We start from the raw sequence: 25,422 nt of genomic DNA on the forward strand, positions 1-25,422 counted from the left end.
TGGGAACACAGGTGGAAGGCAGTGGAATCGCGGCGTGTGATTTGGATTCTCGCTTGGAGCAGTTTAGGAGTTTAGTTTATTAGGTCTGATCTTTTGGAAGTATGTAATAACGTAGTTTTCTTTTCATATGACATGAAAATTCGATGTTGAAGACATGTTATTCTTAGAGTGGTTTGATATTTTATTGGGATGGAAGAAAGTCTTTTAATAAAGTGATGGTTGAGGAATTTTAGAGATTTTTGTTGTTAAGATTTTTTATGATGTGGGTTTTAGGTTTTGACACGTGTTGTATCCACCCCGTCATAGCTTGGGTTTTTAGACAATTGAACCAAGTGATGTTTGAGATATTTATATTTCAAATATTCATTTTTTTTTAATTGTTTAGAAAATCGAGCTGTGACAAATAATGTTTCGTTTGTTTAATATCTACCCATTGAGATTGTCTTTATAGGTTTGTAGTTGAGTGTATTATAAAAATGGGTTGGATTTGGAAAGAGGTGAGTGAAGAGATTGGTTGGGTTAATTAGTTTTGGCAATGGGAGGATGAAGGTGATGGAAAAGCATCTGCTGGTGTATGGGATTACAGGAAGCACCTAGTGTTGTATGTAGATAAAAGAAACTTATAGAAGACAAGGACAGAATAACAGGTAATAACCAAAGGCTGGATTAGGTCATCCTTAAGGAAAGATTTAAGCCCCTTCCAATGGTGCGAAAGGCAACAAAGCATGCCTCTTCCTCACGAGGATTCAATGGTTAACAAAGCAGCCTAACTTTGCACTAGAATAGACTACCCTCTAGAACGACAATATAACTCTCTCTCGGGGCCGACGGAAAGAGAAGAAGAAAAAGATTGAAGCAATAAAGACTTATCCGTTTTGTGTAGGTAAGAGAAGGGTGTATCACGACTTACGCTTTACGTCTCTCTCTTTTACGAAAAGGGTTGAATACTGTTGGTTAATGGAGACAAATGCTTGGCCAGGGGCGATTTCGGCTCTCTACTTTCGAAGTTCTATCTCTCTCTCAGATATGATCCCTCATAGACACAAAGGCCAGTTTTTATAGAGGTGTGATCCGGTTACCAGATGAGAGAAGGAAACCTCACAAAGTCGGTTTCACAAAACCAACTTGGAGTAGAACTCTAGCAAACCGAAACATGCTGCAACACCAAAAAACCAGTTTAGGGAATAGGTAAACCACTACCCCGGGGCGGGTGGGCGCGTGTGTGGCTTTGGGTGAGTCCTCCCTCCTAACACAAAAGCTTTTGTACCCTAAGGGCACGCCCTTATGTTAGAGGTTCACCTCAAATACCTCACTACCTAGTGGTGGTTCACCAATGTGGGACTAAACAACACACAAGTATTTGAAATACACATGAAGATTCCAACACCTAGATGCTAATGGATGCTCAACAAAGACGATCGTCAGATCTCAATGTAAAACTGAAGAAATTGCACCGGGGAAGTTTGTAAGGAAGTGCAACAACACCAAGGAAGTTCTGAAGGAGTGTATTGGAATGGAAGGTATAAGATCCCAAACCTTAATAAGTAACCTTTTTTCCTTAAGAAATTGATGATTTTATGTGATGTTCTGTAGATTCATGTATAATTAACTTTAACAGGTCATATATCAACTGTCTTTGCCTTTTGAATCAATATTTTTACCATTATATAGGATCAAATTTGTACCCCGTTTGTAAAGGAGTCCAAATATTGATGGTCCATCTCTACCTTGATCTTATTATTCTGTACCGTTGATTTCATCAGTCATATTAAGATCTGGTAAGATTGAATTACTCTGTAACGGACAGAAGAAGATTAAAATCTGGTAGTTTGCTATTTCTAATTTGGTTGGTGCCTTGGTGGTGCATTTAACTCAATAATTGATTTATATAATGGTTCAAATGTTTCATGTGCGTCTTCATGAAGTATTGAAGTCTCTAGTTACTTCGAAAAATAAAAGGATAAGAGAGGGGGTTCAACAGGACCAGACGTAGGTCTTTAGTAGAATGATAAAGCAACTAAAAACGATTGAATATTAAGTGGAAAGCGAACTTGAGGCTCAGTGCTTGAGGGATATGCAATACTTGTCAAGTTGTCATATGGGCAGGATTCAAATGTTCTAAATGAATGGTCCAATGTTCTAAAGTTGTAGGCCTTTTGGGTAAGTTAACATTCCATTACCTGTAGATAGTTCGCTACTTCACTAGTCTCTATATAGCTTGTGAAGCAATGCACAACTCAGGAGAGATGGTCTTTTGTCCTGCGCAGTTTAACACGTGTTTAGGCTCTAGGCTCATTCCTGGCGTCACAGATATTGCGTCTTTCACTGCAAGTTTGTCCTGAAGCTATGGCATAGTTACTTTTTACAGCCACATTATAGGATCACAATGCCACCAAACTGAACACATCCAAGTCTGGGTATCATTCTATGAAAATGGCTATGAATTTGGAGACAATATCAGAGTGTAGTAATGTATTATTCTAATATCTACAGAAAAGGATCATACTCTAGTCTTAGTATAATAATATCTACAGAAAAGGATCATACTCTAGTCTTAGTTTGGTCGACCGCATGTTTCCAGATTTTTTGCTAACAAGAAAATTTCTTGCCTTATGCTCTTGCAGCCCTGCTGTGGTGGCAGAGTCAACGACATGTTACACTGAAGAAGTGAAGAGGAAGGGAAGTATCCTTGGAATTACTATCATATGGAACTCCCATCCATGCCATCGGTGCAGAAACGCCCCCCACAGTGAATCACCAATGTACTTGTGCTCTGTTCTATTTCCTGGCTCGAAGTTCACCCTCTGTTAATTTTTGGTCTGGAGAACACACTACTCTTCCTTGCTTAGTATTTTGACTTGTGACATTATCCTTCATGCTGTTACAACATATATGTTTGAAGATGACCAAGGACTTATTGCCTCATGTATTTACTCCTTTTGGGATTCAGCTCACCCAGTTGTAGATGTCCAGTACTCTAGACCTATAGTTCATGGGCTCATGCCTATTCGTGATATAGCACTGGACAAAACCATGGCCTTGGCCTATAAACTTAATAAGATTGGTAGGGGTAGGCAGTGTTCTAAAAAACGCTAGGCGGTAGTCGGGCGGTGGGAGAGCGCCTAGTGCCTAGGCCTTCTAGGCAGTGCCTAGACGGGCTAGGCTAGGGTTTTTTTTTCCTAATATATATAGTAATATACACATATACTACAAGAAATAAAGAAAATCATTTACCATAATTCAAAAAATAAACACAAACAAAAATACTTATTACAAAAATGTGTAATAGTTGAAGAATATTGACTTCATATAAAAACATACTCTTTGTTACAGTGACATAATTTACATTAGACTTAAGTATTTTAAACTCATTTAAATCTTAAGCCTATACGGGCCTTTATTTTTCGACATTTAATCATTTAAAAAAAAAAAAAAAAAAAAAAAAAACCGACTAAAGTGGACCGCCTAGACCCGCCTAATCGGTCCGCCTAGACCCGCCTAGTCGGTTCACCGATTTTTTAAACGACTAGGGCCTAGGCGAGTCGGTTGGACACCGCCTAGCGCCTAGAGACCGCCTAGGCGGCCGCCTAGACCGATTTTTAGAACAGTGGGGGTAGGGGTTGCAATATTAGGAAATGGGAATGTCTTTTTAGGTCTCTCTCTATGTTCTATTGGGGGAAATAATCAGAAGAACCCTATCTAGACTTTCTTTTCTTAAAATGACATTATTCATAGTATAACTTCCATGTTCCATTACAAGTTTACAACACAAACATGCTGAATATCATCCCCGTCATTTCGTATTAGTCTATTATCAATTCAAACTTCTTGTGAATGGTATATAACTTTCAAAATCAGTCAAACTTATTTGTAATGATAAATACAAAGGAAAAAGTAGAGAAAGAAACAAAAATTTCACAAATAAGGTTCATACTGAACCTCTTGACTGAAACAGAGAAAAAGTGCAGTACTCTCATTTCTGAATATTTCTTCAATGCAAGAAGCCTGTCTTTAGTGATGTCTGTATGCCAACTCTATATCTGACAAAGCAGAAGAGCACTCTAACCTAGTATGTGGCCTGTGGCCGAACATGATCTGGGCATCTCGCCATGAACAATGCACCAAAGAGACCTTGAGACACTACATTTATTCAGATTTTTACTCTGATAGTTTCAACCTAGCATAGATCAACGGTCCACAATAGGAGACCTTATAAGTTTTCCTAAACTCTACCCTATGAGATCACTTTTCTTCTATTATTTTCTGCTGCATTACCACTTATTCCCTGCATGCATTCAGAGAAAACAGGAAAAGTACTGTTTCACAGTCCTTTCTTGCTTGATTCTCAAGTAAGCAACAGTGTGGTCAATATCCATTTCTGACGACCCCTTTACGTTAGGTTTCCGTTAATTTCTTCACAAAGATATATATAATAATAAGCTGTGTGTGTTAATCATTTCAGTGTTCAACAAAAAAAAGATTGAGAACAAAAACAGAGAAGAGAAAGAAAAAGAAATTGGGACGGGTGTGGAAGGAAGTGACATATGGAACAGGTTGTCTGAATTCTTGGGAGGGGAAGATGAAGGTGATGGGAACGCTGATGGGTCTAAAAGGAAGAAGGTTATCAAGTCAAACTGCAGAACTGAGGAAGTTGAACCAGGGAAGTTTATCAGGAAGTCTGAAAATGTTATGGAGATTCAGAAAATCTGGGATGATGGAATGTAAGTGTCTAAACTCTATTTTATTGAGTTCTACTTGTTGGTTGTTTTGTTATTTTTTGTTGGTGTATATGTTCTAGTACTAGTATCATTCATGTTTTTATGGGTAAAATAAGTTAATTAATCAGTAAGTTTGATGAAACATTTGAAGGTCTGAACACGTGTTATTTTGGGCAGTTTTTGCTTATGGGTTGTTGGTATTTTAATTTTTTTTTTTTTTGCTTCTTGCTTTCTTTGGGATTGCTTTGTGTACTGAAAATGGCGGCAAGAGCTTCATGTTTCTTGGGCCAAATTAGTTCATTATTTGGGAATAAGTAGGTTTGATGGTTCGAGCATATGTGATTGGGTTTTGCGTGTAAATGGGGCTAATTAAGTGATTGATGGGGATGTTGGCATTGTGGTTATTTTTCTTGTGCATTTGAGTATTGATAATAATGAGGATTGGTGGTTAGTGGGGGTGTTTCAGAAGTCTTTTGGGGTGTTTTGAGTTATCTGCTATGGTCATGGATTGTTGCTGGTTTGCAATTTCTCAGTGATTTTAAGTAAGTTGTCAAACATTACTTAATGATTTAAGCTGATGGTTGATTTGTCATTTTTCCATCATATATAGGCACTAGTATTGTTCGTGTGGTTTGGGTAAAATTTGAGCGTGTTCTTCTGTATATGTGTGTGTGTGGCCAAGTGCTTGTTGAATTTTTGGTATCATTGTGGTTTTTGTTTTCTTTTGATTGTTGTTTTTCTTGGGGCCGGATTAGTTTTTGTGTAGTGAGAAAATGGGGCTTGCTTAGCAAGTGTGTTTCAGAAGTGCGTTTTGGGGGGATTTGAGTATTGTTTTGGTCATGGATTGTGGCTGGTTTTCTATTTCAAGTAGTCCTTAGCTAATTAACATCGACCTTGTGCGAAGACCCCAATTAAGATTACACACCAAAAACAACATAAAAGGTGTCTTTGAAGTAATAAGAAACAGCAACTTCTCGTAAGAGGAAAACAATCTTTCCATAGTAGGCAAAAATTTATTCTGGAACCCCAAGAGCTGATAGCAATTAACAACAACAAAAACAGCCAAGTGCCCCATACTTCACTCTTTTTCAAGTTAGGAAATGCAAAAGAATGTGTGTTTTGAGCATTGAAAAGTCATTGAGAGGAACATAATAAACTCCAGTATGCTAAGATTACAAGCGCCGGAGAAATGACATATTCTTGAATCATGATATCTTAGTGGTGTTTTCTCTTACATTCTCAGAAGATGATGTTGAAATAAGCTCCTCCCATCTAAAATTTTAAGTTGTTTTGAGCTATTGTTGTATATCATACTTAAGTTCATGGTCTAATGTCATTAACTTATGGCCAAAAATTGTCAAAATGATATTGGTGTCTCTTCAGACTGTATAGAGCATAGAGTAGAAAGTAGAAACAGAAACTCATAATGTTTAGTTGTCCTGATATCATATGCATATGCTAGTAATATGAGTTTAGACCTTCAGAAAATCATGATCAACACTGAATAGTTGGTTTGTCTGTGTGTGAATACTGCATTATATTCATTTTTATACATGACATAAGAGGAGGCAATACTTAAACACGTACAGGATACATGAAAAGGCATACTAATAATGTCAAATGCTTTTATAAGCCTTCTTGGTGCGTCTCTGCTGTTGAGCAATGATTCAGGTGTGGTTTGCCTGAAGCATACCTTCAGTGGTGTTAAACAATCTGGCTATCGTAAACTGTCTTATGCGTATAGATGCATATCGTATGCGTATATATGGCGTATACATGCAAACTGTCTTAAGTTTCTAATGGTGAGTTAGATTAGTCTATATCTCTGTCCTGCTCCCATATGGAAATTTAGTCTCAAGTTTCAATCTCTGTCCTGCTCCCATATGGTTATTTTCATCATGGAATATTTGCTTTACTTCAACTATAAAGTATAATAGGTCATATTCTGGTTATTTATGAATTGATAGGCCTGATTTTATATGATAGGGCAAAGTGTTGCAAAGCCAACCCATTTTAAATGGTAATTACGATTGGTCTCATGATCTGTTTTTAGTGGGAATTAATGTTTGTTCATTTTGTTTATTCCGTAGTAGTACCCAGTCTACTTAAGTATGGCCATTGTAAATACCGTGTAAATGTCAATGAAATTTGTTCTCTGGGATACCATTTCATCGTTCAGATAGATCTATTAGCATTTCTTTTTCTGAAACAATCTGTTTTCAATTTTTAATCTGTTTTGCTGAGCTATTTTTGGTGATCCACCTATGGAATGTTTTAGCTTAACCATACGATATGAATACCTTCTGCACCTCTCATAACTTCTTGATGCTCAAAAGGAACTGGATTGCCTGCTAGGAATGTATTCGCAAAACCTACAGTGGTGTGGAATGACCAACAAATGAAAGTAGATAAGAAAACATGCGTATGACTTGTGGATGATTTACTTGTGGTGAACTTCTCAAGTTATTGTGTAATTAATTCTTACACAGGAGGGAGGGGTTCTAGAGACTCAAAAATACTTGAATCAGCCTTGTGGAATACATTAACATGTTGTAGATGACCTATCGATAAGATCATTTGTATGAAAAAGTCCACCCAAAATTGAGTTAATTTTTTTCCATCCAGAAGCTCTCCCCAGTAATACAGTTATGAATCCAGTGCCATGTCAATTGAAACGTGCAACTTGTCATTTAATGTAAGCTGGTTTTTTATTAGCTTATGAAAGTTTTACTAGTTGCTTGATGGTATATATCTGTTTGTACTTCCAGAGTTCTTGCTAATTTATAGAAAACTGTGCAATATCCTCTTGCAGGCCTATGGAAGTGGTGGAGACCAGGTCATAGTGCACTGAGGAGGAAGTGCCTAAAGAGAGGACCAACTCCTATCTTCCCCCTGGTACTACTAAAGTTAGATTTTCCAAGCCCCCCTCCTTCATTCTAGTTCCAGTATATTCCGATGAGGAATGAAGAAAGTTACTATCTCTTCAATTTCTTTTCAATAGCTTGAAGTTTGTGACTCAGTGAAAACAGGTTTGTAATATTTATAAGGTAGACTTTTTATGGTAGTACAAACTAAAAACTACTTTCCCCTTCCTTGGCTGGTTGAATTGTATTGTCTGAAGCTTATGTTATTGTTTGGTCAGCTGACTGTGTTGTGAATTGTGATACACCCTTTCTTTTAGTATCATGACTCGTGAGGTTATTTTGTTAGCTCATCCGCGCAATATGAAACCTAATACACAGGGATCAATAGCTGTGACAATGATCTTTTTAGCTAGCTAAATTAGATTAGTCTATATTTCCTGGTGATAGCCGGATTTCTTCTGGTTCATATGAAATCCAACAACTGTGATACTTGACGAAAATAGGAAAAAGTTAGTCCTATACTTTTAAACTCGTATAATATAGGATAATATACATGTTGATAATGGCTCGCTGTTTCATCAGGTACGGGTTGGAATATCTCCATCAGCGACCAGGTACTGCTGGGTAGATCGCCACTACTAATGGGAATTTCGATAGGTATATGAATATTCGATACTGAAAGCCCGGAGTCTGATATACATCAAGGCAGCCATGGAATTTTGTTGCTGGTTTATTTCTCAAACTTCTCAGTATACACGTCTCCCAAAAGCGCAGCAAGGTGTACCAACAAATAACCTGTGCATTGCCAAAAAGTCCAACCTTATTGGGGATGATTAAATATTGTAACTTTCAAAATATCTACCACACAATTCTTAATTATTTTATGAAAAAGACCTTATTTTATGCGATTCCTAATTTTATTTCAATTTACTCCTATATCTCAAAAAAAAATCCTGGAAATAAATTGAGTAATTGACCATTATACTATGCCCAGATAATTATAGATCTGCTTTTAGGTAATGACCATTATATATAATTTGACACTAGAAATCACTAAGTGGGAATAACATGACTGAAGTTTATATACTAAATAGTATGACTGTTGATAATCACGAATATTTGAAGTCCTCACAACGTACTAATCATGATTCTAATGTCATAATGTCATGTCATGCAATGCAACTCACAAGTATGCAACTGGAAATACATATCAATTTTTTTTTAAGTCTTGAAAACCATCTCTCGAGATGATGGATGGGTTAGCTTGATCTTTTCGGTTTCTAATTTTAACTCAATAAGAACTAAGAAGTGATATAAAATTTTCTAAAAATGGTTTTCTAAAAATAAAATGCAAATATCGACAAAATTTGGTTAGCTGAAAACTTGAAAATACTTTGGCATGGAACAGTGGCGATATACTTATGGTAGTTTCGAGAAGATCACGTGACTTGCGACTATAAAAGCAAACGACAACGACAAGTCTATTTTGTGGATTGCGCGAAAAGAAAAGAAAAGAGAGAAAAAATGGGATGGGTCTGGAAAGATGACGAAGAAGAAGAAGAAGGTGGTATATCTTCTTTTCCTACTCCCGGGCATAGGGGAATTGGCGATATTGAAGATGATGGTTGTTCGATAAAGAAAAGTATCCGATCTGAATGCACAACTGAAGAAGTTGAGCCGGGAAAGTTTGTTAGGAAATGCCAGAAGACTGAGGAGGTTCTCAGGAGTTGCGTTGGAAAGTAAGTTTTTATTATTTGTATTATCACTGTTGGATGTTTGTTTACTTTGTAGATGGTTGGGGTTTGAGAATTGGTCATGATTTGCTCTTGTGCATTGACAATAGATTTGGATTTTGTTGGAATCATTATTTTTCAGCCTTGTTGATTGCCAATAGGGGGTCCTATATTTAAGAACAAAACCAAGAAATCCAACCACTTAGGTCAGTTGGGGAGAGCGTGATAATTGAAGGACATGGCCATTTGGGTGACATAATGAAATCTCGCTGATCAGTGTGGTGGATATATCTTGAGATCCTAAAAAGTATGTGACAACCAAACACCTGATGTATCTTTATAGCAACGTTGCAAAACACAATCTCATGTAAGAGCCACCCCTCCATTATGAATATTGTAAAATGTTTGGCAGTGACATTACAGTTTTGGACAAAGGATTTTATAGTATGCTCGTTCTAGTAGCTAAACCCATGAAGCAATGACTAGCATATCTTAGTATGAAGTCAAAAAACACAATTAAAGCATTGGAGAGTAGATTCAGACGCGCGAAGACTGTTATACACTGTCGATGATGGGATTTAGTTTGGAAATGGAGTAATTGAATCAGAGCAGGATTTCGCTACCTCCCTCATTGTGACAATATAAACGGATTTATCTTCTTTAGTATGAGGGGCAAAAGCTTGTGTCTAGATGATAATGTTAACTCTTAGTTTCAGGCTATGAAGTGCGAGTATGTTTTCCTTTCTGAAATGTTCAATTACTTGATGTGAGCCTTCTTGAGTAGTTGATTTCTATCTAGGCAATGATGTAACACTGGGGGGCCTTATGGAGTTTTTTAGCATGAGCAAGTAAATGACTTGATTCCTTCTTCATAGTAGTTTCCATAAATTGTTCTTCTATCTTGGTGTGTCAAAGTCTCCTGCTGTTGGTTTGATGCTGCTTGTTTTTGTTGCAAAGGATCTCGCAGTATATTATATGTTATATAATGAACATATCTAGAGATAGAATTTTTTTTTCTGGTACTTGCACATAAACTGTTGGTTTATACTTGAGCTGCTGGATTTTTTTTGGAACCTGCATCATGTTGGTACAGTAGTTAAGTACTTGACTGATGAAAGAACAGGCAAAGAAGTTAGATTATTCAAGGGTAGTAGCTCTACTAGGATCTGGAGGCGGAGAATGGGGATGGTGCATGTTGTTGCAGCCCATTAGCAGTTAACAGAAATGATTGACCAACTTATTAAATACATTATTAAATTTACAATTTTCGTTGATTCCTACCATATCTAACTACCTTTTAAAGAGAATTGGATGAGTTACAGGAATCATGGATGAAGCTGATGTTCCACATAATGGACCACTTTACTCTTATACTTTGTGGTTAAATCCCCGAAATCCCCCTTTCAGTTTATGATTTACAATAAAGCCTTACAACAATACGACATGACAAAAGCTTAAGTGTTTTAGGAAAAATTGAGGAACAGCAGGGTCCATTTTGGGTTTTATTTGAGAATTCACTTGAAGACAAGCCCATTTCACATGATCAGGTAGTACCACCAGTAAATTAAAATGGATAGTCGTAGTTTAGATATAAATAAAATAGAAATAAAAACGAAGTTTTAAGTTTTGACTTGATAAGTTATTGGTCGCATACTATTTTGGTTTCTTTTATTGGAGAAATTATTCAACAGTATTGGAAATTTAGATATTAAGTTCTTAGTTGTTTTATTGTATGATATTTAATAACAAGATGTATTTATTTTTGTTTGTTTACTTATTGTAATTGTTTTTCCCTTGGATGAGTCATTCCTGTTTTCATGTATAATTTTTTAGCATAAGAATATCATGCATGCACGCTTCTAGTAACTGTAATTTAGTTTTTTGGTGTTCAAGTTTAGTGTCTCTGTTAACTATTGGTTGAAGCATGAGGCACTGACAAATATCTTAAACTGTTCGATTGTGTTGAGCTTTGCGCTATAAACAGTATCCATATTTATTTCTAAACATGTGATGTTTCAGGCCTGTAGAAGTGGTGAAGTCCAACACAGAGTACACTGAAGATGATGTGACAAATGAGATGGCTAGTGGAGGAGGATCTTTCTCCTTCAACTCTTCAGAAGTTGAGCCCTTCACCTTTCCAGGGCTCCGAAGTGATATTGAAGCCATAGAGAAGAGCATGTTTGGTGGCCTTAATCGTTTTCTCGAAGCAACTGAAGAGATGAGGAACGGATTCTTTCAAGCTTTTGGAGCTCCCCACATCTTTGAGAGGGAATCACAGTCCCCGTTCAAGCGTGAGGTACCAATTGAAGGTCAGTCCGAGAAGAAACTTCCCTGTAGTGAACAAACGACTGATGGATCGGGATATATCGATATCTCTGGGAAGGTAAGAGATGTTTAAGGCATCTTGTTATTCTCTAACTGTTAGTAGTTTTGTCTCCACATCCTCGTCTGGTGTGAAATAACATATATACTCCCAACTGTTTCTGTGGTACTTCTCGTGAACCTCAACTTAACATTTTGCTGTAATTAGATATCTGTGCGAACTCCCTTTTTCCACCTCCTGTTGGTTAAACCTTTTGTTGGATCCAAAGTTACTCATTAATCCTTGTTTAGCCTGCTGTGTAAATCATCAATACATTATAGTACTCTTTACTTATTCGGGTAGCCTATTGGCTCATATGAGCTTATAGGATGTTTCTGTGATGTGACTACGAAGACCTCTTAACTATGCCTAATACTGATACTGACTGATCCTTAACCCAAAGTACTATTTTTACGTATGCATGATGTACAATCTAGTGCTGGAAGCTTTTATGCATAGCTTAGAATGTAATGACTGATCCTTAACCCAAAGTACTATTTGTACATATGCATGATGTACAATCTAGTGCTGGAAGCTGTTATGCATAACTTAGAATGCATGTTGTCGCACCAAGGGAGATAGTATATTTGTAGCTGTTATTACTTATTATCACTTATTAACGTCAGAAGTTCACAACTATGCACACAGATAGTATATTCGTGGTTGTTCATAATAGACATTGATTACTTGGCTGCTGTATAAATGGGAGTGCTAAGGTTTGGTTGACAAAAAGAGTCTAAAATTCAACCGTAGCAACTACATAATGTGATTATAGTCCTTGTTTACACTTGGCATTACTGAATTTCAGTAATGTAGGTAGAGCTGAAGGGCTCACTGACATCATATTTTCATATTAGGCTGGTATTTGAGGATGAAGACACGAAAAAGCTTTTAAGCTCAGGTCAACCGATCAAAATAACAAAGAAAAAGCTTTTAAGCAGCTATTGATCAGATTTTTTGACTTTTGTACGGAACTCCGGAAATCTACGCTTCTAATTATCATTTATATGAATGGAGTTTTATTTGGACACATGAGCCCATATTCACCTAGTTAGATACTTGGATTCGGCTCTGACATGAAGTGAGTGTTTGTCGAACCCGTTTGTAAGAGCTTGGATGCAGTCTGTGTCCATTCTGTTGGTGGTGGTATCCTTTTTCTTAATGAACAGCAAAGGTGGTAGTTAGATTAGCTGCACTTACTTGATGAACTTACATTGGTGCTATATTACCAATGGACCTGGTGCCCTTGTTTCCTCGTTTCTGGTCAATAATTTATGGTAGTGGGATTATAGTCTTTTCATTAGTGGAGTGGGAGTGCCCATGTATTTTTGCTTCAAACCCCACCACCAAAGTGCACGATCTGCTTAATATACTCCCTCACTTATACTCCCTCACTATGTTCATGATACTCTAGATCTAGAGAGAAGAAATAATTCGAAAACATGATCTAAAGCCAACAAAGTGCTTAAAATCGTACAGGATGCCATGATTACCTTCTGATGTTGTTGAGATTGGCGAAGATAAAAGTGGCAAGTGGCAACCACTGAAATTTCAATTTATTGGGTACCCTTCTTTATATTCAACTTGCCTTCTTATTGTAGGAGCAATATTTCTTGTTCAGGTCTTCTTTGATGAAGAAAATAAATAAGAGAAAATGCTCGGTATTTATATAGTAGTTGTTTCCCACTACGGCACTACCAACAAGACATGGTATAGCGTGGAACAGAAGTTGGTGTATTGCTCATATTAATATGCCTCGTACCATTGTCATCCCCTTGTTAAGTAGTTGATTTAGGTTGTTGCTGGGATTAGAACATGTTGAAACTGAAAAACCTAGTAGGTAGTTCTGCTGCCTTCTTTTAAGGTTTAACTGGTCATTTAATTAGTAGTTCATCAGTTCGTCACTCGAACTCGAATTAACCTTTCCCAGTTGGAACGAGCTATTCAATCATTTAGTATGGTATAACAGAGCAATTGCAAATTGCATTGTGATGTCATTACATGGAAAATGACATTTATAAAGAAATCTTTTTATATAAGATGAAATGAAGGAGTGCATTTGGCAACTTGTGTGTATCTTTTTTGTGGGACTCAGAAGATTACTATAAAATTGGCTTCCATTTTTGTTCACGCATTTTAAATACTGTAATGCTCTACGAAGAAGACTGGAAACTGTTCCTCAGTGTGACTGTGAGTAGTTGTGGACTATAGCCTATCTAATTACTTCCTAAGTTCCTATTGATGTTTCTTTAGTTTTGTATTACAAATCAATGTCTCAGGACCAATAAATCCATTATTAAGTTCAGTCGGAACAAGGAAGAATAACAATAATTAATAAGCTCAATCTTTCGAACTAAATAGAACGAGAGTTGCATTAGCGTAAAAACACTTAATATTAAACTAAATGGCGTAAGGAAAGGTGAGTTCCTTTTAATTATGCCTAGACATTGGAATTATTAATCGTTTGAAGCATTTGATTCGTGTAACTAGACTAGAACAAGAAAACTAAGAAACTAACAAAAATATAAGGCAGTTCAACCAACGCAAACTGTCCTTCGTGTAGCGATTATATGATTGTTATGAATTCTCCAAAAAAAATAATATATTATTGTTATGTACGTCTTGACTACTTTACTTTGAAAACCAAAAAAGAAAGAGTGCTCAAAAACATTCTAGTCTGGCAATGGCACAGTAGTTTATAGACATGAAAATGAAAACCTTCAAATCTCAACCGAAATATCAGTATTTAGGTTTGCAAAACGTCCTGAAAAAGTGTGAAAAGTGAGAAATGGTGTAGAAAAGTACAAGATTTTGTTAGAAAATATCAGGCGTTTAAAATGAGAAAAAATAATGAAGATTTTTTCTCTGCTAGAGAGAGGGTGTTGAATTTATTCTTGGTTTGACTTGGCAACCGGCGTGGGGCGGCAAGGCGGAAATTGTGGTGTTCAATCATAAATCATTATCCACTAACAAATCTTCTTTGACATCCAGCCAATAACTACAAGTCAAAAACCCGTGTTCCAAACTTTCAATAAACAGTTTGAACCGATGTTACTGTAATGATTCTCTTAAGGGTGCTCTCACATGTCGTTGCATGTCTTAATGATTCTGAAATTTTATTAAGATCAAATGAGATTATCCACAACTTTGTGTTGGGTTCTATAGGGACAAAAGTAATAACATAGAAGATGTCACCTGAATAAAACTATAGATCCCTCAAGAAGTAACAACACACAGTATACTAGACCAAGTTATTTCCTAATAAACTTTAAGCTATTAGTATCAAGGATTTAAAGACTTTAATTCTGATACAAGATCAAGAAAAAATAAAAATAAAATTGATATGCAAATTCACCAAACTACTAGCCAAAGCCGGCCCAACCACTAGTGCACACTGAGCCAAAAAAAAACTACTAGTGTAGGCTACAAGCACTGCTTCTTGCAAAGAAAGCTACTAATTGAGCTGTAATCCAGAAGATTAGTGAAATGAATAACTTCACTAAAATAAAGCCAGCCTAAACGCGTTTTCTTACCAAGGAAAATTCCCACCAAACAGAAATAACCGTCAGCCCACGTTTTAACAGAAAAAACAAACATTTTTAGAAAAACACACACTCGAAACCAACCTTTCCTACATCTTCTTCCGCTGTCTCTCTTCATCTCTACTCAACTTGACTTGGTAATATAAACAGTTAATATACAAACTCTTGTCTCTATCTTTCTCTCCAAGGACCCTATCTTCATTCTCACCTTCCAAGTCATTTCTTCTACTCCATTACTTTGCAGGCCTTTTCTTTCTCTACTTCTAGACACTGCTTGTATCATCGAACTCTTCATTTCTAGCTTCTTTTGCTGGATAGAGTTTGAAGTTCTACCTTCTTTGTTTTCTCTGTATCTTGCCCTGTTGAACATCACCAGTTTCTTTTTCTGTAAGTTGCTAAATAAGGTAACTATCAAAATTTTACTTCTTTGGCAAGAATTACAGTTTCTGCTATGTTTGTATTAAGATATGGGCATCTATGATTTTGGAGAAGTTATCTGTTTTATTACTTGTACTGAGATAATATTGAGTTGGGATTCAATGTTTTGAGTAGAGCAAGAGTTTGGGAAGAGAAAAAAGATTGCTTAGGTGAATTAAAACATGGGGAATACATGTGTAGGACCAAGTATATCCAAGAATGGATTCTTTCAATCAGTTTCAGCCGCAGTGTGGTGGACTCGATCACCGGATGATGGTGGTGCCTCTATTAATGGAGAAGAAGCACCGTCTCATAGAAAAAACCCTGAACCTGAACCCCCTTTACCTGTTCAGAACAAGGCACCGGAGCCAGTTAAGATGCCGAAAGAAGAGAAGAAACCACCTAGACCACCGGTTCCAAAGCCTAAGAAACCCCATCATAGGAGATTACCAAGTGCAGGACTTCAAGCTGAGTCTGTGCTATTAAGGAAAACTGGTCATTTGAAGGAATTTTATAGTTTAGGTAGGAAACTAGGACAAGGACAATTTGGAACAACTTTTCTTTGTGTGGAGAAAGATACTGGAAAAGAATATGCTTGTAAATCGATCGCGAAGAGGAAATTGATTACTGAAGATGATGTAGAGGATGTGAGAAGAGAGATTCAGATAATGCACCATTTGGCTGGTCATCCAAATGTTATATCAATTAAAGGGGCTTATGAGGATGCTGTGGCAGTTCATGTTGTTATGGAATTATGTGCTGGTGGTGAACTTTTTGATAGGATTATTCAGAGAGGGCATTATACAGAAAGAAAAGCAGCTAATCTTGCTAGGACTATAGTTGGTGTGGTGGAACTTTGCCATTCTTTAGGAGTTATGCATCGAGATTTGAAGCCCGAGAATTTTCTCTTTGTGAACCAGCAAGAGGAAGCACATCTCAAAACTATTGATTTTGGATTGTCGATTTTCTTTAAGCCAGGTATATTCCATAGGCTTTGCTTTTGGTTTTATTTGTGTCAATTACTGTACTTCTAACTAGTTTTTCCTTTCACAAAACAATTTTGGGATAATTCTCAAGTAAAACGCACATAGATTATTATTTTTTTATTTTCTCTTCGGCTTTGTTGTTTTGGCTGTTTCGATAATGTTTGTATGAAAAGAAGGGGCGCATGCGCGCTCAAATATACCTAGCCCAACGGGCGCCCACGCCTATGCCGTGAAAAAGAAATTAGTTTTTTTTTCCAATTTTTGCGAAACAACAATATTGGAAGTCGGTCAAGAAGAGAGCGCGCGCGCTCCAATATGTCTGGCCCAAGGCGCGCACACGCTCTAGCCTCTACACACCAGGTTCCGAGATTTTGCCAATAAATCGAAATTGTGTTTTCTACACTGAAATTTCGGCCCACTATAAAAAGAAGAGTTTGGGTTTTGACCTAAAAAACAATTTCTAAGTGAGATTGTTGAGATGAACTAACAACTTCTTTATGAGGTTGTTGAGGCTAACTTTTTCTTTGTGAGAAAGTTGAGAACAATTTCTTTGTGCGGTTGTTGTGGCTAACAATTTCTTTGTGAGATTGTGAGATAACTAAACCAATTGGTATAAGAGCCAAGTTTACGACCTTGGTTGAATGCCTTTGTTGGTAGTTTGTTGTTAGTCGCAACAATTGGTATAAGAGCCAAGTTTACGACCTTGGATTTTAAGTTTTGATAAAGAACCATAGTGCTCGAAATTGGTGTAGACAAGGTGTTCGATAAAATTTCCGAATGAGTTTTCTTGTGGGTTACTTTATGTGATTTGTAGAAATGGCTCCCAAAATGTCAATAACAAAGTTTAAAAAAGGAAAGTTTGATAAAGAAGCACAATAAAAGACGGCGAGGGTGATGTCGAATGAGATGACTTCCACAAGTAAGTGGAAGGGTAGTTCTAAGAAGCTTTTAAAACATGTACGGTGCTACAATTGCAAGAAAAAGGGACATTATCTAAGTGATTGTTCTAGCCCGAAAAAGAATAACAAGATGAGTGGTAATTTGGAGAATGAGGACGTTAGTGAAGCAAGTCTTGCTTCCAGCTTTGATGGGGATGATAGAAGTCTTTCGATGTCTACACAAGACGACCACATGACCGAAAAGTGAATTCTTGATCCCGGGTGTTCCTACCACATGTGTCCCAATAGTGGTTTGCCCTAATAGGAAGTGGTTTGCTACCTGGTATGAGAACTATAAGTAGATGGTGATGGTTTGGTGGGGTTTTAACTGATGTGAGGCATCTTCCCGAGTTAAAGAAGAACCTCATTTCCGTTGGTACATTGGATTCCAAAGGCCACAAGTTTGTGGAAAATGGTAGAGTCCTAAAGATCCTTAGTGGCTCTTTAGTCATTATGAAGGGTTAAAGACATGGAAACTTGTATACTTTGTTGGGTAGTACAATGATAAGCGATGTAGCAGTGGATACATGTGATGATGATTCTGAGTGCACAAAATTGTGGCAGCACCTTGGGCATATGGGCCAAATGGGATTGTCTGAGTTGTGTAATCGAGGGCTACTGAAAGACTTAAAGAAACCAAGTATGGAATTCTATGAGCATTGTGTCTATGGCAAGTAGTGCAGAGTCAAGTTTGATACAAACAAGCACAAGACGAGAGGCATCCTGGATTATGTGCATTCGGATGTGAAGGGACCCTCTAGAGTGGCTTCTAAGGGAGGTAACCAGTATCATGTCTCCTTCATCGATGATTATACACTCTATGTGTGGGTATATATCTTGAAGTCCAAGGATGAAGTTTGCGATACATTTATAAGGTGGAAAGCAATGGTTGAGAAACACACAGAAAAAAGGTGAAGACTTTGAGGTCTGATAATGGTACTGAGTATACCTATGGTCATTTCAAGGAGTTCTGTGAGCAATAGGGTATTGCTCAACACTAGACAGTGAGGGGCACGCCGCAGCAAAATGGGATGGCAAAGCAGATGAATAGAACGTTGCTTGAAAGAGCGAGATGTTTGCTCTCTAATGCCAATCTTAGCAAAGAGTTCTGGGCAGATGCAGTGGCCATGGCATGTTACTTGTATAATAGATCACCAGTTTTGGCGATAGACTGCAAGACACCTTATGAGGTGTGGACAGGGAAACCAGCTGATTATGATACATTGTGCGTGTTTGGATCTAGTGCTTACTACCATATGAAAGATAGTACACTTGATTCTAAAGCTAAGAAAGCTATGTTCTTGGGCTATGCAAAGGGAGGAAAGGGATACGGATTGTGGTGTCTTGAGAACCTCAAGTTCCTGGTCAGCAGTGAGATTACCTTTGATGAGATTTCGGTGCTACGTATATTTTAGCAGGCTGGAGAAGGCTAGAAATAGTGGTGATTCTATAAAATCTCAAGTGATTGAGATGGAAGCGTCAGAGGATGCTATACAGAGTGAGGTTCTTAATGAAAGAACTATTCAACAAGAAGTAGAGCTACAACAACCTGAGCAGCAAGCTATGGCAAGATTAAAGCCAAAGAAAAGTGTGAAACAAGTTACGAAGTATGGGTATGATAAGCTAGTGAAGCATTATGGTCGACCAGACTCGGTTGCCTACACACTAAATATCGAGGGTGATGAACCAAACGACTTCGAAAAAGTTGTTAGAGATGGTCATTGCAAAGATTGGTCGGTGGATATGCATGAAATTGTAGAGGCTCGTGACAAGTTTTGCACTTGGGAATTTGTTTTATTGCCTATGGGCAAGACAACTTTGGGTTGTAGAAGGTTCACTATGGAGTTGACTTCCAACATTGGTTGGAGGTACTCCACAAATGGTGGAGGCTCATGCATTGTTAATTGATATTATACCTTTCGTAGGCATGGCCCTTCGTGGGCGTGATTGCTCTTTGTGAGCATGACTCTCTGTGAAGATAGCTCTTTGTGGGCATGACGTGCTCTTCGTGGGCAAGACTCTTTGTGGGTGGTTCTTCGTGGGCATGGTCCTTCGGGCAGTTGATGGTGAGTTCGAGATGTGGTTTGAATACTAGTGATTATTGGTGGATAATGGATAGTGTTCGGCTCGGTTTTATGTGTTAAAACCTCACCGAGGTGGAGAATGTTGTTTTGGCTGTTTCGATACTGTTTGTATGAAAAGAAGAGGGCGCGTGCGCGCTCATATATACCTAGCCCAAGGGGCACACGCGCCCATGCCGTGAAAAAGAAGTTAGTTTTTTTTCGGTTTTAGAAAAACAAGAAGATAAAACATTCTTTGAAGATTACTAGAAGTCGGTCAAGAAGAGGGTGTAATGTACTAGCTCCAATATTACGTGGCCCAAAACGTTAACAACAAACTCTAGCATCTACACACCATGTTCCAAGATTTCGCCAGTAAATCGAGATTGTGTTTTCTACACTGAAATTTCGGCCTACTATAAAAAGAAGAGTTTGGGTTTTGACCTAAAAAACAATTTCTAAGTGAGATTGTTGAGAGGAACTAACAACTTCATTGTGAGGTTGTTGAGGCTAACTTTTTCTTTGTGAGATAGTTGAGAACAATTTCTTTGTGAGGTTGTTGTAGCTAACAATTTATTTGTGAGATTGTGAGAGAACTAAACCAAGAAGAAAAGAGAGTGAACATTCTTTGTGAGTGTGAGTGATACATTCTAAGTAAGTGTTGAGTGCTTCTCTTTGTAATCTTGTATCTAGTACATCTAATCTATCAAAAATTTGCCGTGTTGAGTGCTCCGATACCAATTGTTATGACTAACGCGGAAACGATTAACAACAAACTACCAACAAAGGCATTCAACAACTCCCAAGCAACACCCAATCAACACAATATTAATACAAGACATATAGACTAAATAGAGAAGATAAAAACATACTCACACAAGACCAAATTTTACATGGTTCTTCTTACAATTTGTTAATAATGAGTCCTTAAGGCATTTCCAATGGAGAGTGTATATATACACATTTGATAGATTAGATGTACTAGATACAAAATTATCCAATGCAAAAAGAGGAAAATTAAAAATTGAGCACTCAACACTCACTTAGAATGTATCACTCACACTCACAAAGAATGCTCACTCTCTTTTCTTCTTAGTTTATTTCTCTCACAATCTCACAAAAAAATTGTTAGCCACAACAACCTTACAAAGAAATTGTTCTCAACTAACACACACTGTTACAAAGAAATTTGTAACTTTTAAGAGTATCCTTAGCCCTCACTCCTTACACGCACTCTTTCTCTATCTCATAAACTTTAGTAGACTATACTGTTTAGTCTCCGAATTTTTCATTATATCTATATATATTGTGCATGATCACGAAATGACAGTTTTTTCCTCACAGGTGAAACTTTCACTGATGTTGTTGGGAGTCCTTATTATGTTGCACCAGAAATTCTTCGTAAGCGCTATGGCCCCGAGGCAGATGTTTGGAGTGCAGGAGTGATCCTTTACATTCTTTTGAGTGGGGTGCCTCCATTTTGGGCTGGTGAGTATCTGAGGAGTTCTACTCCTAAATGAGCACTAGATGCATCCTTTCTGTCTCACTAGACCTGGATTCTGCTAATAATCTTTATATTTTCTCTCTCTCTTCTGTTTTCGATCGACTATGTAGAAAGTGAGCAGGGGATATTTGAGCAGGTCTTGCATGGTGATCTGGACTTTTCATCAGACCCATGGCCTAGTATCTCTGAAAGTGCGAAAGATTTAGTGAGGAGAATGCTTGTTAGAGATCCCAGAAGGCGACTAACCGCCCATGAAGTTCTTTGTAAGTTTGTGTCACTATACCTTCATATGTGAATAACATTAGAGTCTCTATCTGAGAGGGTGTGTGGAAGTCATATTCCTGCATATGGCATCCAAGTTGTGCACAATGCGCTATTCTAATCTACTGCATAAGGTTCCCAGTGACAAGGGTCTTCCTTTTATGAAAATCAGCCAAGTCAATGCAAACAATCACTTTCACAGTTTCACCAAGTTTTTTACATTCTAATTAACAATTCGATCCTAAAAGTATAATCATCCTTGTAGTTATTACTGAATGGACATAGCTAAGTAATGCCCCTCGACATCTAGTATACTTAACTTGAATCAGAAAGATCAGCGTTCTGTATTGTCAAATAAACATCTGGTTTCCTGTATTCTGAATTATGCAAGGACCTAAGTTACATTTCACAATATTTTAGATAGAACAGGGGAAAAATTTGAATCGTCTTTCATGGGAGACTGATGATACCTACAAGAAGAGATTTTATCGAAGATACAGTCTATCCACCATTACTGCAAAAAATTCTCTCTCTAGATATATCGTATATGTAATCAGTTATTCATACGTAATCAAAGTCGTTGTTACTTTATAACCCGCCAATGTCTTTACATGGGATTCGATTTTACAGTCCAAGCATGTGGAGGATGTCTGTTATGGGTCGCACTGCATCTTTGGAAGATATCTTTCGTCTTAACATTTGGCTGTTTTATATTGCAGGCCATCCATGGGTCCAAATAAATGGGGTAGCTCCTGACAAGCCTCTTGATTCTGCAGTTTTGAGCCGCTTGAAGCAATTTTCTGCGATGAATAAAATCAAGAAAATGGCTCTTAGAGTAAGTCTGTGGGACGTATAAAAAGTAGAACATGTGTCAAACTTCGCACAATAGTTGTAGTTAAACCATCAAGTATCTGAATGTGTTGTTCTCTACACATTACAGGTTATTGCTGAAAGCCTCTCAGAAGATGAAATTGCTGGCCTAAAAGAACTTTTTAAGATGATTGACACAGATAACAGTGGCCACATCACTTTTGAAGAACTTAGGGATGGATTAAAAAGAGTTGGTGCCAATCTCAAGGAATCCGAAATTTATGACCTATTGCAAGCAGTAAGTAACAATGCAGTTATTAAGTGTTCATATGCTCTAGACTAGCTATCTACATGTGTTCTTTGCTCTATTTACTTCTGTGAGAAGTTTCAAATGGTCAAATTAAACTTCTTTTCAGAATACTGGAGCCAAGAATCAGCTGCTTAAGGTTTTCCTTTATAATCATTTACTTTTGTCTAAGGATTACTTCAGAATCTAGAGTCTGCCCTGTATAAAACGTATATTGAGTTCACATCATATACACTACTAGATGTATGATGTATGTATCCTTTATCAAAAGTAATTTGATTGGATCATCACAACTCAATGCGTACTTCTGAAGGCTCAAATTTATGTAATCGGCCTTCTAGGCAGAACTGGTGTACCAATGCTGCAAGTGATTATTAATTCCTTGACGGACAATTTTCTCCACAAGTTAGGTTTCCTTTCCATTTTATACGTGATGCCTACAGCCTACAGGATGCCTTGTGTTTATGTTGTATGTGTATGTATCAGTTCATGCTATGTAGTAGCTACAGTCACCTTTAGCATGCATAATTATTATTCATTATAAGAAGACTGTACTTACACAGTTCGATAAACCCAGTTTCATGTAAATGCTCAGAGTTAAAATTAACCCATGAGAGAATGTTACCCTAAAATGACTGCACACAGCCTGCTACATTATGCACATTATTTCACCCTTAGGATGAAGTATTTGAGAGGACTATCTCACTGGTTTTGAATTCTTGGCTTCGCATGTTAGATGGGATTCTGATATATAAGTAGTAGCTAATCTTGGCTTGGAGTTCTTTTGTACGGTCAAATTGTCAGAAATATTCCAAGTTCAGTTGTCAACAAATGCGGAGGGCACGTACTGTTTTACTTATCAGTCTGATGTGTCTAATTTTTTCAATTGCAGGCAGATGTCAACAATAATGGCACCATCGATTATGGGGAGTTTGTAGCTGCAACATTGCATCTAAACAAAATTGAGAAGGAAGATCATCTATTTGCAGCATTTTCTTACTTTGACAAAGATGGCAGCGGCTACATAACACAAGATGAGCTTCAACAGGCTTGCGAGGAATTTGGCATGGAGGATTTTAGCCTCGAAGAAACAATTGGAGAAGTGGATCAAGATAATGTAAGTGGTTTCCTTCCAATATATATTCTGAAAAGAATACTAGAAAATGTAAGTAAGTGTTTCTCTTCATTCCGTGCCAGTTAAATAGTAAAAGAAGCCAACCTCATTGCATCTTGAAAAATTGTATGCACATGCCCTAAGGATTGGAACTTTTTGAATTAACCACACTAAAAGGTTTGTTTTAAGCAAACATACGATATACACTCTATATATATGTATGTACCATGCATGGAAAAAGTATTATCTTCACCAAAAGATGCCTTCATGATGGATGTTGTTCTGCTTCTCGTCATGATGTGAGCTTTCAAACTTTTTAAGTATTAACAGGTTCAAGTTTCTCTGCTGTGTAGACTAAAACTTCATACGATTTAGCAATGGTAAATTTTTTTGTTTTTTAAACTGATATTGACTTGCACGTATATGATCATGTTGATCTTTACAGGATGGACGCATAGATTACAACGAATTCGTGGCAATGATGCAAAAAGGAAATCCTGCTTTCGCTGTAAAGGGCCTGCAAAATAGTTTTAGCGTTGGGTTTAGGGAGGCTTTAAAGATTTGAGTTAAATACTGGTGAGGCTTCAAATTTTTTTTCTTTTTTTTCCCCCATTGTTTAATAGTGATGAGTTGAATAGAAGTTGTAAAGATCAGCTAACGCTGATGAATGCAGAATGCAGTACGTTTGGCACATTTCTAAAGTTAAATCTCATTGACCATCCCCAATCCTCCAACTTGGTTAACCATTTCCTAGTATTCAATTCAAATTACGAAACGTTGATATCTATCAAATTTCTCAGTAGGTGATATGTATCAATGAGTATCTGTTAGGCTCGTCTAATTGCTTAAACATGTCATATAAGCTATTTCACACTTTTGCTTATTACAATCCTCGCATAAATTATTCACTATCCGAGTCAAATAGGCAGAAAACTGTAAATTGGAATTCAATCTTTATGTTGGTTAGAATCTTTATGTTAGAATAAAATATGGCTAACGGAATTAGACAAAGCTAGAATCTCAGTTAGCAATATTGAGTTGGCTTCGTGTTGAGACTTGAGAGTAGGCCGGTTCTCACTTCAAACGAGTCAACTTTATAGCAGTTTTACAACTTGAATTTTATCCTAAAATAAAACACTATCGATGGGTCACTTGTTATTAGTCAACAAACATCTATTCTACTCTGTAATGCGGCGTGGGCAAGCGAGCCATTTGCCGTGGCAAATTCCGTTCGCACCAATTCAGACGATTTTACCCTCTATTTCTATTTTAAAAATACAAGAAAATAGCTAAATATAAATGTAATAGTTGTTTTATTTAGGGGCTAAGAGGTAAAAAAATGAAACTTGCTTTATTGATGGCGTGGCCAAAATGAAAATACAAACTATTGGACGATTCTGTCCCTATTTTACATCTTCAATTACAAAATAATTGTTTTTATATTATTTTAATATTTGTTATGTTTTACTTATATTTTTTTGAAAAAGTTGCAAATTGTCAACAAAACATCCTTTTTGAAGTCGATTGGACAAGGGGCGGTGGATGGTTGGTCTTGTGTATTATCGAAAGAAAAAAAAAGTTCTTGTGTGTACTTAAATTCTTGAGTAATATAAAACAAATATCACATACTGAGATCATTTTATAATAGCAAATCCATGACTTTAAATACAAATATAAAGGACCCAATCATAAATCTAAATTGTGGCGCTATTTGATAGGAGAAGACCGCACAACTGTCACAAGCTTGAAGCTTCATGTATGCTTAGGTCAGAGAATTTCAAAAAAAATCATTGACGAGTCGAATTT

The 25,422-nt window shown here is 37.1% G+C and overlaps 2 protein-coding genes and 1 long non-coding RNA gene across 5 annotated transcripts; all 3 read left to right on the forward strand.

Annotated features, from left to right (window-relative positions):
• The first annotated feature begins 1,384 nt into the window (after window positions 1-1,384).
• On the forward strand, window positions 1,385-8,490 carry LOC147485899 (uncharacterized). Of its 3 annotated transcripts, none has more exons than XR_015201341.1 (5): window positions 1,385-1,520; window positions 2,625-2,817; window positions 4,463-4,721; window positions 7,531-7,747; window positions 8,165-8,490. It is a non-coding gene; the product is annotated as an uncharacterized LOC147485899 (long non-coding RNA). The 3 variants fall into 3 exon arrangements; XR_015201342.1 differs by having other exon boundaries at window positions 2,625-2,762; XR_015201343.1 differs by having other exon boundaries at window positions 2,625-2,749.
• A 542-nt stretch (window positions 8,491-9,032) lies between these two features.
• LOC147485900 (Mal d 1-associated protein) lies at window positions 9,033-11,973 on the forward strand. Its single transcript, XM_086571602.1, has 2 exons — window positions 9,033-9,321; window positions 11,335-11,973. Exons 1-2 carry the CDS (start codon window positions 9,107-9,109, stop codon window positions 11,711-11,713), a joined length of 594 nt encoding a protein of 197 aa, XP_086427728.1. The 5' UTR covers window positions 9,033-9,106; the 3' UTR covers window positions 11,714-11,973.
• Window positions 11,974-15,005: 3,032 nt separating this feature from the next.
• LOC147485901 (calcium-dependent protein kinase 10-like) lies at window positions 15,006-24,342 on the forward strand. The gene is made up of 7 exons (XM_086571603.1): window positions 15,006-16,614; window positions 20,965-21,108; window positions 21,235-21,387; window positions 22,105-22,220; window positions 22,326-22,493; window positions 23,395-23,619; window positions 24,062-24,342. Exons 1-7 carry the CDS (start codon window positions 15,819-15,821, stop codon window positions 24,179-24,181), a joined length of 1,722 nt encoding a protein of 573 aa, XP_086427729.1. The 5' UTR covers window positions 15,006-15,818; the 3' UTR covers window positions 24,182-24,342.
• Window positions 24,343-25,422: the final 1,080 nt, after the last annotated feature.

This window comes from Coptis chinensis, chromosome 7 (genome assembly GCF_015680905.1).
Source record: "Coptis chinensis isolate HL-2020 chromosome 7, ASM1568090v1, whole genome shotgun sequence".
Classification (NCBI taxonomy): Eukaryota; Viridiplantae; Streptophyta; class Magnoliopsida; order Ranunculales; family Ranunculaceae; genus Coptis; species Coptis chinensis.